The following is a 12,835-nucleotide window of genomic DNA, read 5'->3' on the forward strand; positions in this document are numbered from 1 at the left end:
ATGCTTGTTGGAATGGTAGATGTTATATTTTCAGATGTTGCTCAGCCTGATCAGGTATACTTCTTCTGGCTGTGATTAGATTCTTGTTCCTTTGTTTAGTTCGATGACTCAGTTTAGTGTTTTAACTAAATCATTTTGGTATAGCGTGTCAATCACCAGCTTTACCAATTTATTAGATTATATCCTATACTGCTTTGTTAAACTTTCTTAGGTATTTCAGATATTTTTTGTGAATTAAAAACTACAAGATTTTGAGTAGATGGTTAGTTGTAGTTTTGATTTTGAGCTTAAATCCGGCTCAACAATCAGATATTTAAATAATATTTTTGTTTATTTGTTTAAGCTTGTATGGTTGTTTGAAATAGCAGATGATGAGCTTACTCGGATTCCCATTCATGATATACTGTTGGAGGAAGTACTTGCCAAGTAGGTAGCCTCTTCCAAATTAAATAAGTTTTGTGAGTGATTCTTACTTGTTTTTCTTTTAGTATATTTTAATATAATTCACGTAGCTATCATCTATTGCAAAATCCTCATTTCCCCTGTCTAAGTACAAAATGCATTTTGTATTAATTTTTATGCAATTTGGTGTGACTTGTGTACAGGAGCAACGAATGGTGAATGAGGGAGAACAAGTAGCTCTCTGTTAGTTATTTTGTATTCAAATCAGGAAAGTGTAGAAGGGTAAAAAGTGCTTCCCTGCCTGGTTATTTTGTATAATTTCATATCAAAGGATAGTCGACGAGTAGTTTTTTCCTATCCAAGGATAGCTTTGATTTTATGTTGTAGTTGTTGGAGTTGGAGATGAGACTCTTATGTAGTGGTATGGTTTGGAGATTGAGACTGTTACTTAATAGTTTAGTTCGAAAAATTGAGACTCGTGTATGCAAATTTGATATTTTATTAATTGTATATGGGATTGTTACATTTGACTATTCTAGTGTAATAAATGTTTACATATAGTGTTATATTACATATGGTAGTGTTGCTTAATTATAAAAAATTGGTGTTACAATAGATAAAACAGACTATTACAATAGGTTGTGGGATCCAATCTTGTGGGTCCCACTTATGCAATATTGATCAAGCTATTGTATCACTCATTTTGTGTTACATTTGGGCCTTTTAGTGTTACAGTAGGTGCCTATTGTAACATTTTCCTCTCTGTTACAATAAATCAGTGAAGTGTTACATTAGGGTGTCTATTGTAATGCTCGTATACGTGACCCCCATGGTGTTACAATAGACCTATTGTAACGCTTTTGGGGCATATTGTAACACCATTTAGGCATTACAATAGCCCACTTATGGCATAATGTCTAATTTCTAGTTTCCGAGAGTCTATTTAAAATTTACGAGTGCAATAAAATTCGTCTTATATTGCTGGTTCTAATGCTACATTTTAAGGATTAGTTATGATTTGATCGAGACCCATATAATTTATAGTTACATAATTTGAGAATAAAAATTTAACTTATAAACTATATTTCAAATTAAACGAAATTATTCCGTCAGAGAATACAACTCGATAAGAGGAATAATGCTTCAACCCTCTATTCCAAACTCTTCCCAACCAAACTAGATTTGTATTTTGAAGTGGGGGTTAATCATGAATAAATTGGTCGGGTATTGTAACTATTGTTCCTAAAAATAATTTGAACAAGGATTTTTAAAATAAGTGAAAGAAGAATACTAGTACACATGTATAATTTTTGGCATGATATATAAAATTTTAATTTGGTTGAAATTCACTAGGTGCATAAAGATTGTATGCTAGTGTTTTTGATTATCATGGACCATATTCTTGTTGAAGTGATCAGACTTGTTCTTTCCTTTATCGGGGATGTCGACCATGTAGTCATTGCGTTGATGACTTGTCGCAAGTGGCGACAGGCTTTCTATAGTTACCTCCAGACACTTAAATTCGATGATCGTAATGAGCACACTGTTTATGGCCGTTTTTCAGGGACTGAAATCGAAACTCTAATTTCTAGTTTCCGAGAGTCTATATAAAATTTACGAGTTCAATAAAATTTGTCTTATATTGCTGGTTTTAATGCTACATTTTACGGATTAGTTATGAATTGATCGAGACCCATATAATGTATATTTACATAATTTTAGAATAAAAATTTAACTTATAAACTATATTTCAAATGAAATGAATTCATTCCGTCACATAGGGATAACAATCGGGTCGGATATTGCAAAATCCATATCAAAACCCGAAAATTTTATCCATACCTGAATCTGACCCTAACCCGAATAATACTCGAAAATGAATACTCAAACCCGATCCATTAGATTTCGGATCGGATTCGCGTATACCCGAAACCCGAATTTTTTTTGAATTGAATATTGATACCAGAACCCAAAATCCGAAACCCGAACCCGGACCCGAACCCGAAATCTGAAAATTTGTATAATTATTGATATTGCAGGTGTTTGGGATTGAACACGCGACTCGTAGAAAAAGAGTTTTAACGTTTCATATTCAATCACTCAACCACATCATTAATTGTGCTATTATATGTATAACTAATTTTTAAAAAATCAACTCAACTAATACCCGTTTTTTGAGATTTGTTACTAAAAGATGTTTTGTTAACCTTATAAACCTTATCACCCGTTTAAATAATTGAATAATTATATTTCATTAAACTTTATAATTAGTTAATTTTTAACATAAATATAAAATATATGTTTTAAAAATTATATAATAATACGTGTAATGTATATTATAATATATATATTATATTATAATGTATAATATATAAAATTCAAATATTATAGATATAATTAATATATATATATATATATATTAATTCGGGTTTTTTTCGAATTTCGGGTTCGGATCGAGTTACGGATTTCGGATCGATATACTTAATATCCAAATCCAATAATTTTCGGGTTTAAAAATTAAATCCATATCCAAATTCAAATCCAAAATATCGGATTCAATAAATCTAAAATTTTGAATTTCTGATTGGTTATTCGCGAATCGGATTATGAATAAAACTCGATAAAGAGAAATAATGCCACTCTACTACAAACTCGGGTCGGATATCGTAGTAATCGTTCCTAGAACAATTAGAACAGAGATTCCTGAAACAAGTGAAAGAAGAATACTAGGACATATAAATCTCCATCCTCTTCTGCTCTTTTTTTATATACATCCCCACAAAGCAATCAGAGAGAGGGCGAAAGTGATCCACCGCGCAGATTTAGTAATATTCTATCCCCTGATTATGTTTTTTTTCGTACATCAATTGTGGATCTCAGCCCTTTTCTTTGCCCTTTAGTTTTTATTGTGGAGCTCAATATATTACTGAGTTAGCCTTGATTGTTACAATATAATACTGACTTGTACAAAAAATATAGTTTTGCAAGTCTGAGTTTTACTTTGGTTAGTTGTTTGATAATTCATAGAGGGTTTATATAATTTTGACTGATGATGTGGCGTTACTGATTGGCTTGAAATTTACTAGGTGTATGAAGATTGTATGCTAGTGGTTTTGATTATCATGGACCATATTCCTGTTGAAGTGATCGGACATGTTCTTTCTTTAATTGGGGATGCCCGCCATGTAGTCATTGCATCAGTGACGTGTCGCAAGTGGCGACAGGCTTTCTATAATTACCTTCATACACTTAATTTCGATGATCACAACAAGCACACTGTTTATGGCCGTTTTTCAGGGAGTGAAATCGAAACTCTAATTTCTAATACCATTTTTCAAACCACTGGATTACAGTGCCTTTCGATATCTATGGATGGTGTTTCTTCTATCTCTGCTGCTTTTGTCATTGATTGGCTCATTTATACCGGTAAAACCCTGCGCAAACTTCATTTTAATCTAAGGACCACTCCCAACTTCAATATTCTTGACAAGTTTGATGTCTCTAAAATGGAGTTGCTGGACTTGGCTGGAAATACTATCACGATTACTAGCGGGTACGGGATATTTCTTTGTCTGAGATGTCTTTCTTTGAGTCATGTTGTTGTGTCACCACTGGATTTGAGTCTTCTTCTCTCTGCCTGCCCAAACATGGAGGTATTTAACCTTGACAGTTTGGAGTTTGTGATGTCTCATGAAACGACGACAATAGAATTTACTACGTCTACCTTAAAAGAAGCTTCTCTCCAATATGTGTGTTTTGATAATTTTATATTGAAGGCTGATAACCTGGAAAAGTTGCAGGTAAGAAAATGTAGTTTCACAGCTTTTGACCTTTTGGGCAAAGGTACATTGAGGTTCCTCGAGATTGAATACGTAATTATGAGTCATTTTGATATTGGCGAGAATTTCCAAAATCTTGAAGTTGTGAATGTTAACAATCATCAAATAATATGGGAAAATTTTCATCATATGATAGCAAGATCAGCAGGACTGACAAGACTTAAGCTATGGTTTCCTGGCTTTGGCAAGATTTTAAACATGGAATCTATTTCAGCCTGCTTTCCTTTGTTAAGCCATCTTGCCTTGAAGTATGATTTAACTGATGAGTCATCTCTTCATTGGAATGCAACCGATTCTAATTTGGGAGGTTCATATCATTTTGGCAATGTGGTTGTTCTGGAGCTACAATGTTTATTTATTAACTCTTGTTTCCCCTTGTGGCTTGAGGAGCTGCTAAAAAGATGTCCTAAGCTCAGAAAGTTAGTAATATGCGGGCTTGAGTTTTTAGAGGCTCACGTAAAGTGCAGCAGCAGCGTCATAGAAAGGGCCAATTTAAAGGCCCAACAGCTGGATTTCGGAATGTCATGTATTTCTAAGCTTATGACTAAGTACGAGCATGTGACTGTTCAGTTTAGATACATATAGAGTTCTTTCAAGATGCCTGTATGGTATAAATTATGATAATTATTATTGTAATGAGGTACATAGTTATACAGAAGTTTGATTATTAATTTTATGATGATTAGAATAAAGTGGTGTTTTGATATTTTTGCTGATAAATATACCTACCCTTGGTTACTCAAAGCAAGTTGAGGAAGGTTGTCATTAATCCATTACTATTTCTATTTTGTCTAATTAGCTATTCATATCTGCGAAAGAAGGAATTTTTAAAATTATGTTGCTTTCTGACATTTCACTTCAAGCAGACATTTTTCGTGAAGCAACTTATAGAGATGATAATATGCATATTTTTGGCTTGCCATGTCTTGCGGGAGGCTGTTCTGCCTGCAGACATCTGCGTTTTCTGTTACTGAAAAAGAAATTGATCCTCCACCTGAAGGATGCCCTATCAGTTCGAGTCTTATGTTTAGACCTACCCAAGGTCTTTCATCACAGAAGTTGGAGTCAACGGCCGCTATTATTGCTGAAATGTTGGGTTTGGAATTACCTCCAGTAATTTTTTTTGCAATAGCTTCATGATATCTCAAACTCATGACTCTTTCTGCCTAAAAGATTCTTCCTCCTGCGTGCCTCCGGAGTGTCGGTTATCAGCTAATGCACGGGAGGCTTCCCGCCGTGCAAGCGTAATGTCTATACTAATTGTTTCAATAAGAATTTTGTACATTTACATGGTTTTGGAAACTGTGAAGCAAATTTTTCTGGTTCTAGACTTCTAGTTCTTTATCAACTGCCTGTGGAGAAAATGAGCTGGATTCGGACTCTGATGCTAACTTGAATGATGTTGTCATGACTTCGCCTGATTTTGGTGCTAAGGAGCTGCTACTGACTCTTGATACCAAATATAAGGATCTTCTTGACACATTTGGTAATTATTTAGATTATGGCGCACTTGGCTTTTAAGATTTTTTTCTCCTTATCTGTGCAATTTCTGTTTTCTTCACAGTTCCATAGTTTTCTCGTTGATATATTTGCTAGCGAATGTAACTTTTGTGTGAGTAGAGTATTTGAAAGGCATGCCCACTTATTTCAATAATATAAAGATGTTATTTTTTGCGGGAGTTGGACCATCATTTGAGGACATTGAAGAAACTAAGATAATAGAGGAATTCTGGAGCTTATATCAGAGACGAAGGGTGAGTTTCTATCTAATGAAGTTATAGGTATGAACAAGATAAACATACAGTTATTGGCTATCACCACTTGTGCTGCCAAACTATTGAAAGGCATGCCACTTTTTACTTAGTTTTTAATCCGTTGTACAGTGGATGTGTTATTCAGTTTCTTGCAAACTATGTTTCTCGGTGTTTATATATGACATTTCTACAATATATTTCATATCAAATATATGCTTACAAAATGTATTTCGAGGTAATTGTCAAAATTTATTAGTATTAACATCTGACACGGTGTGAAATGTTCATACCTTTTTTATCCGGTTTGGAAGAGCACGGACTAGTGCAGTTAATTATTTAAATTTTTCACATAGGACTTCTAGAACTTCTTGTCACTTATCGTCTTTGTCCTAAAAAAATTCCCTTTTCTTGAAACAGCTTAATAATGTGAAGAATCCTAACAGATTAGTATAGAGGACTAATGTGCAGTGGCCAGTTTGTTTTGTATAAAGATGATATATGAGATCAGATGCAAACCTATTATCCAATTTGACGTTTTCCATTTTCGTTTATTATTTGCAGGGTTTGAGTTCATCTCCTGAACATGAAGAGAGGTCCTCCTGACATAATGGTGGTTATAACAAAGGAGCACGAGAAGATAGCAGTGGCACATCAATGTCGAGCAAGAAATCAAGAATGACTGAGGTTAATTCCAATGCACTAGAGCAAAGTAGCGAGTCTCATAGTAACAAATCCTAAGGATACCTAAACCAGGACAGTTCCTCCTCTGAAAGACCAAATTCTTCCTCCAGTAAACACTCTTGTAATGAATCAGACAGAGAGGAAGCAGTGAATCGCTTGAAATCGAACATGGAAAACAGATTCTGTTACATTCCTCCAAGAGATAAATGCAATAATACAAAATACCTTCACTATGCTAGGAAGAAAGATGAAGGTGCTTATACTTATGCCGCCCATGCTGATTATTATATTCTGCTTCGCGCTTGTGCTAGAGTTGCCCAAATAGATTTAGGTGCTTGCATGCTGGGTTTTGAAAGAAGATTGGCTTTGTTAGAAAAGAATATTGATCGTTGCCTGAATGTAAAACTTCCCACAGACACTTGTGAGTTTTGTTGTGACGACGAGGTGGAAGTCAATGCTACGGACAGGGTGGAAGTAAATGCTACTGATGATCCTGTTATGGGATTCTCAGATTTAAATTTGTGAGCCAATTTGAGAATTCTGGTGGGGTTCTCAGATTTGAATTTTAGCCCATTTGAAATCAGTACTACCTTCTAGTTTCTAGCAGAAATTTTTTGTTGGGGGTCTGAAATGCCGGGTTTGGAATTATCTCCAGTAAACTTTTTTGCAATAGCTTCACTATATCTTCGGCTCATGTCTCTTTCTGTGGATAGTGTTATATGGAGAATTTTAAAAATATAAATGTATGTTTTGATGATTATATATGTTTTAGGTTTATTATTTATCTAATTGAATATTTAAATCACCCTAGTTTCCCTCTTCGGCTCTTTGCATCACTGTGTTCTCGAACTTTGGAAAGAAAAGAAAATAATAGAAAATGATTAATTTTCTCATTTTTTCTCAATTTTCGCAAAAATGGAAAAAAAAAAAGAATTGGACACAAATATAAAGAGAATTTCTTCCCAGATTGTTAGCTTTCTTTAATCTTCTTTCCAAAAACTTCATTCTAGAACAAGGGGTGTAAATTTATTATTTAATTTTCTTTTCTTTTCTTTCGAAACTGTTTAGATGGATTTTCAGAAACTGTTTTAATTGGTGAAGTTGGTACTTTATATGTGTTCTTGGAAACACATTAAAAAAAATTATTTTAAAATATTAAAGAATTTAAGAAAATTTCAAAAAGAAAATTGTATAAGCATGATATTATACAAAGATCGAGGGTTAAAAATTTAAATATATGCCTTGCAGGGTCCATTTATATAACAAATGGAATCTTGTGTTCCAATAACAAAGGAAAAATTGTGATTGGAAATTTTTCGATTTGACAAGTAACTTATGGTTGAAAATTGAAAGACAGATTTTTCCAAGGCAGGGCATTATCTAGTTTACAGAAAGAAATCAACCACGGAAAAGATATACAGTAAAAATCATGATCATAAAAAAAAAAGAAAAAAAAATTCAGTTATGAACCAAGCATAACATACAAAATACAGATACATGTGATTAGTTTTCAAAATTTACAAAATCACTTAATGGAGAAAAAAGAGAGATCTTGAATCAACATCTTCCACCATGCAACAAATGCTCCAAAAGTGTTATCCTTTTCTATAGACAGAAACTCGGGAAATAATTATATTTTGTATTCGACAGGTGCATTTCTACCTAAAGGCTCCGCAACCATCTGCCCAGAGCTACTGCTGAAGTTAATTGCACATTAAGTACCCTGCTCTCACTGCTGTGTGGTGGCAGTGGGTGCTGAAGCTAGCGTAATATGTAGACCCCTGGGGGTTCTTGATTGTAGTATAAAGGCAAAGTGTGTTGCTGCCAGTGCTGCAGCCTCCTGTTTTCACCCAAAACATTATTGTATGAATCTCATATTTTTAAAACATAGTGCGTAATTTATGAGAAGGGGGAAAATAACATGGAGACGTGGCATTTGGATCAAGAGTGTGATTAGGAGAGATTTCAAAGGTAATTTGTGTCTGACCATAATTTTTAGGTTGCAATAGAATGCTGTCTAATTGAATATTTGAATCATCCTACATTTATGTCTAAACCCGCACGTGTTTAACGGTTTCTTCTCACTGCACTAATTTGCAGTGAACTTGTAACAGCTGAAATAGGTAGACTGACTGTGTAGAATAATAATGTTGTATTACACTTACTTCCATCGAGTTCATTCTGCTATTTTGAATTTAAAAACATGTGTATTCAGGAAAAGTTGAAAATATATTGTACAGGGTCATGATATGGGCTCTAATTATAGGAGCTAGACAGTTTATGGGGTCAAAACGAAAAGCACTAAATATTGTAGATATACAAGATCCTGGAACTTAAATCTAAAAAGTGTAAGCTGCTGCTTACAGTAAAGAAGTTAGATGCATCACCATCTTCATCTACATCAGTCACAGTAACTGCATGCCTTAATAGCAAGAGAGCCATTAACTGCCAATCAAAGCAATGCCAGGTGAAATTTTAAGACCATTAAATCAAGGTAAGACATGGCGTGCCGAAGGCCATACTCCCAGGTAAGCTTTTTTAATATGGACGTTCTTGCGAGATTGCAGATAGTAATGCTTTAACAAGACAAAACTGAAGTCCAATGTAATAATGTATAATTGCACCAAATTTTTTAATAATACCTTTTTTTTAAGAAACTATTTTGCCGTGCAACCTAATTGACATTTTCTCATCTATGCCCTGAAAATTTTAACAGTTAAACCTACAATAAAGAACCATAGGAGTGCAACCCACTTGAAAAATCACAACAAACACTTAGAGAGAGAAATGGACAAATTTGGGGAAAAGTTATTATGTGAACCTATATTCGAGGGAGTGACTTATTTGGCGACTAACTTTTTCTAAAAAAGCTAATTGTGTAGTGAAAAGCAGAACTAATCAACCTAAACCTACTAGTATACTAGTACCAAATGCTCATTACACTAGCTTCTGTGATTTTCAATCTTTAAGGGCTTACAATTAGAGCAGCTGAACGGAGAAACGAAGCTCCGCTAGCATTTGTTGATGTATATTCATCATACTCTGCCTCCAACATTTGACGCTCTGCTTCTGTGATTGCCAAAATGCGAGGATCATGCAGATCCAAGGGTGTGCCAGAAATATGCCATCCTCCCCTGATATGTATACAAAGGAAACAGAATGTCTATTACCATTATTCATGTAAACCCGAATCTCTTATTTCTCATTACCAGGGGGTCGATTACCCACATATATATTCTGAACTGACAGCAATCCTTATGAACACAAATTTAAGGATAGTAATATAGCAAAACAATCAACCATTAAGCTTACCCAATATCTATAGTAGCTTCCTCAAGCCGTGGTCGAGAAGGAGCAGTCTAATCAGGCTGGTAAGTCTGCATATCAATGCCAAAACATAAAAAATAAAAATCATTACAAGACACAAAAGTGAAATCACATGGAGAATGTACATATATAATAATAAGCGGCAGCAACAGCCATTATAGTCGTATAGACAGAAAGGAATCACAAATTTTCACATCTAATTTTTATATCAAAAACAGAAAGCAAGTTTTGTTGGGTACAAATTCCTTGTAGATAAACATAAGATACAAACAAAATACAAACCATCCGAATTGACCTTTCACCTTTCAATTCGTCTGCTGAAGGGATTATAGTAGCATCAATTATCAAAGCAAGGACACACGAGGAGAAACACATTGGGCCACACAAGAGATTGGTGGTGAATATTGTGGCATATTAACATGGCAATTTGGCAGACAAGAGTAATAACTGAGTAACTTTTATGTTTTCTGTCCAAATTGAAAACAGTGGTTTTAACTTCAGTAACATAAAACAGAGGAAGTAAGGATCACAGTACATAAACTTTGTCCAAGGACATGCCAATGATCTAAGTTTTAAAAAAAATGTACAGGGTATTTAAATAGATCATCCACAGTACTATACAATATGCAATCACAACAAAAAATTAGCAGTTTGTCTGTCAAATTCAATTTCGGAAATTATACTGCACATGCAGGGTGATACATCATGTCCTGTTCTTCTACTAAATCAGAAAGAAAAATAGCAAATAAACCATACATATAATAAGTAGTAGACGTACCTGATGGCAGATTTCACAGTTGATGTCTCCTTTTTCATTGCACCAGTGTTGAACACACTTTCTGTAAGCATACTGCATAAAAATGAGCAAACATGGACAAATCTCAAATCAGGTACTGCTATATTGTTCACAATGCAGGGTTTATTTGGACAAGTTCTAGTTTGTCCTTCAAAATATAACATTTAATTAATGTTTCATAGTGCACTGCTTGACAGTATCTACGCATAATCTCAAACTCGCTAAAACTAAAACAAGTGACATTAAACTGCTACAAGTTGAGAGAAAAGAACAAAAAACATATACATGACATAGATAATATCTCTCCAAAAGGAAGCAAATTAATGATTTCCAGAAGATTCGGCTACAACTAGCAAGTGCCATAATTTACAAAATGAAAACTCTGTTCCAATCACTTCTAAGCTTTTTACGGTAACAATAACTTTGATCCATTTATTAATTAACAATCAATCATTTTTTCTCCTTCAGTACCATACTTCCAAGTGATCACAAGTTCACAACCAAATAAGAGTCGTCCAAAATGAAATTAAACAAACAATAAGAGACGGCTTACATCAACAGACCCTTTCTTGGCAACATTAGACCAGTCCTTGGTGGCCACACCTGACTTCCAATCAAAATCAATAGTCAATGATGCGGGAGGGGTCTGATCAACAGCCCAAAAGCAAGCCATGTAGTCTCCAGCTTCTACTACCTGAAAACTAAACTGACCATTCTGCACATGATCCGCGTAGTGATAGCTATTTCCAGACGTAGCCGTCACCTGCATTCAATAACACTTGCCTAAACCACACAATAATCAAACATAAACTCCGCATAACCATCCGTTAGCTGCCTAGATGAATAGCAAAACCAATAAAAACAACTATTTTTGCTGCTATTTGATTTAATAAATACAATCAAAAAACCATAATTCATGAATACCCCTATACAATCTTTGCTTCTTCATTGTTAATATCTGATCAAATGAAACCAATTTACACAGCTAAAATTCTTGATTTTTCGTGATTTAATAACAAAAAACACACAATCTGCATAAAACCCCAATCTTGAATATAAATCCCAAACAAAAGTTCACAAACACAAAAACCCAATAAAGGGAAGATAAAATCATAACTCATAAATAACCCTAAATAATCTTTGCTTATTAATATCTTATCAAATGAAACCTATTACCTATTTACACAGCTATAGTTCTTGATTTTTTTTTAAAAAAAAAAACAAAATTATTGATTTAATAACAAAAAACACACAGTCCACATAAAAATCCAATCTTGAATATAAATCCCAAATAAAAATCCACAAACACAAACACCCAAAAAGGGAAGATTAAAAAGCTGGGTAAAAAACACCCAATCCACATAAAAATCCAATCTTGAACACAAATCCCAAACAAAAATTCACAAAAACAAAAACCCAAAAAAGGGAAGATAAAAAGGAGGGTGAAAAAGGATGAAAAAGTACCCTGACAGTAAGTTTATGAGAGTCAGGCAAAGGCTGATGAGGCTGTTCAGTAGAAGAAGGATGAAAATGATGGGGTTCATTAGGATTAACAATTCTGTAACTTCCAACAGTCATTGAATTTGATTTAATGTCTTCAGATATGCATTTAGTGTTGCCAGATTCAAGATCAAATCTAACTGATTCTGTAAGTGATAAGCCCATGAATTGTAGCAACAAATATCAAGAATTTTAGCAACAGGGTGTTTGAATTTGATGGAATTACAAAGGTGAAAGCTTTGTGTGTGTATGTATATATGTAAGTATATGTGTGAATTTGTGAAGACAGGAAGAGGAGATGTAGGGGGTCAAAGACTTGTGAAGTTTACAAAGAGGGAGGAAGATGGAGGTTAGAGTCAAAGTGATGTACCAATAATATTATTATTAGTCTATATTTTTAGGAGATGATCTTCTTTGCTTAATTAGCCAACCCCTTCAAATGGGGTTGTTGTTCTTTATTTATAATAAGTCCCAAATGGGCTCAATCCTTACAATCTGGGCCTTCTTGGGCTTTACATGATGTATTGTGATTATTC

General features: G+C 34.1%; 4 protein-coding genes and 1 pseudogene across 11 annotated transcripts; 3 read left to right on the forward strand and 2 right to left on the reverse strand.

Annotated features, from left to right (window-relative positions):
• Positions 1–362: 362 nt before the first annotated feature.
• Positions 363–424, forward strand: LOC141669826 (small nucleolar RNA snoR60; annotated as a pseudogene).
• A 2,639-nt stretch (positions 425–3,063) lies between these two features.
• Positions 3,064–4,947, forward strand: LOC141667728 (F-box/LRR-repeat protein At1g67190-like). Its single transcript, XM_074474333.1, has 2 exons — positions 3,064–3,227; positions 3,489–4,947. Exon 2 carries the CDS (start codon positions 3,504–3,506, stop codon positions 4,824–4,826), a length of 1,323 nt encoding a protein of 440 aa, XP_074330434.1. The 5' UTR covers positions 3,064–3,227; positions 3,489–3,503; the 3' UTR covers positions 4,827–4,947.
• A 215-nt stretch (positions 4,948–5,162) lies between these two features.
• On the forward strand, positions 5,163–7,201 carry LOC141664591 (TATA box-binding protein-associated factor RNA polymerase I subunit B-like). The gene is made up of 4 exons (XM_074470548.1): positions 5,163–5,354; positions 5,571–5,727; positions 5,862–5,995; positions 6,749–7,201. Exons 1-4 carry the CDS (start codon positions 5,163–5,165, stop codon positions 7,199–7,201), a joined length of 936 nt encoding a protein of 311 aa, XP_074326649.1.
• An 826-nt stretch (positions 7,202–8,027) lies between these two features.
• Positions 8,028–12,679, reverse strand: LOC141666819 (transmembrane emp24 domain-containing protein p24delta9-like). Of its 8 annotated transcripts, XR_012552367.1 has the most exons (8): positions 12,264–12,679; positions 11,363–11,562; positions 10,782–10,853; positions 10,306–10,470; positions 9,989–10,053; positions 9,654–9,810; positions 9,041–9,121; positions 8,031–8,516 (listed from the first exon to the last, which is right to left on the reverse strand). XR_012552367.1 is itself a non-coding variant. In XM_074473027.1 (5 exons), the coding sequence occupies exons 1-4, from the start codon at positions 12,462–12,464 to the stop codon at positions 9,996–9,998; spliced, it is 531 nt and encodes a 176-aa protein (XP_074329128.1). In that variant the 5' UTR covers positions 12,465–12,678; the 3' UTR covers positions 8,030–9,810; positions 9,989–9,995. The 8 variants fall into 8 exon arrangements, 2 of the variants coding, with proteins under 2 accessions (XP_074329128.1, XP_074329129.1); XR_012552368.1 differs by having other exon boundaries at positions 8,028–9,376; XR_012552366.1 differs by having other exon boundaries at positions 8,029–8,516; positions 9,041–9,810.
• LOC141664592 (uncharacterized) lies at positions 8,406–9,882 on the reverse strand. Its single transcript, XM_074470549.1, has 4 exons — positions 9,863–9,882; positions 9,654–9,810; positions 9,041–9,121; positions 8,406–8,516 (listed from the first exon to the last, which is right to left on the reverse strand). The coding sequence occupies exons 1-4, from the start codon at positions 9,880–9,882 to the stop codon at positions 8,406–8,408; spliced, it is 369 nt and encodes a 122-aa protein (XP_074326650.1).
• Positions 12,680–12,835: the final 156 nt, after the last annotated feature.

Source organism: Apium graveolens, chromosome 6, assembly GCF_009905375.1.
Source record: "Apium graveolens cultivar Ventura chromosome 6, ASM990537v1, whole genome shotgun sequence".
Lineage (NCBI taxonomy): Eukaryota > Viridiplantae > Streptophyta > Magnoliopsida > Apiales > Apiaceae > Apium > Apium graveolens.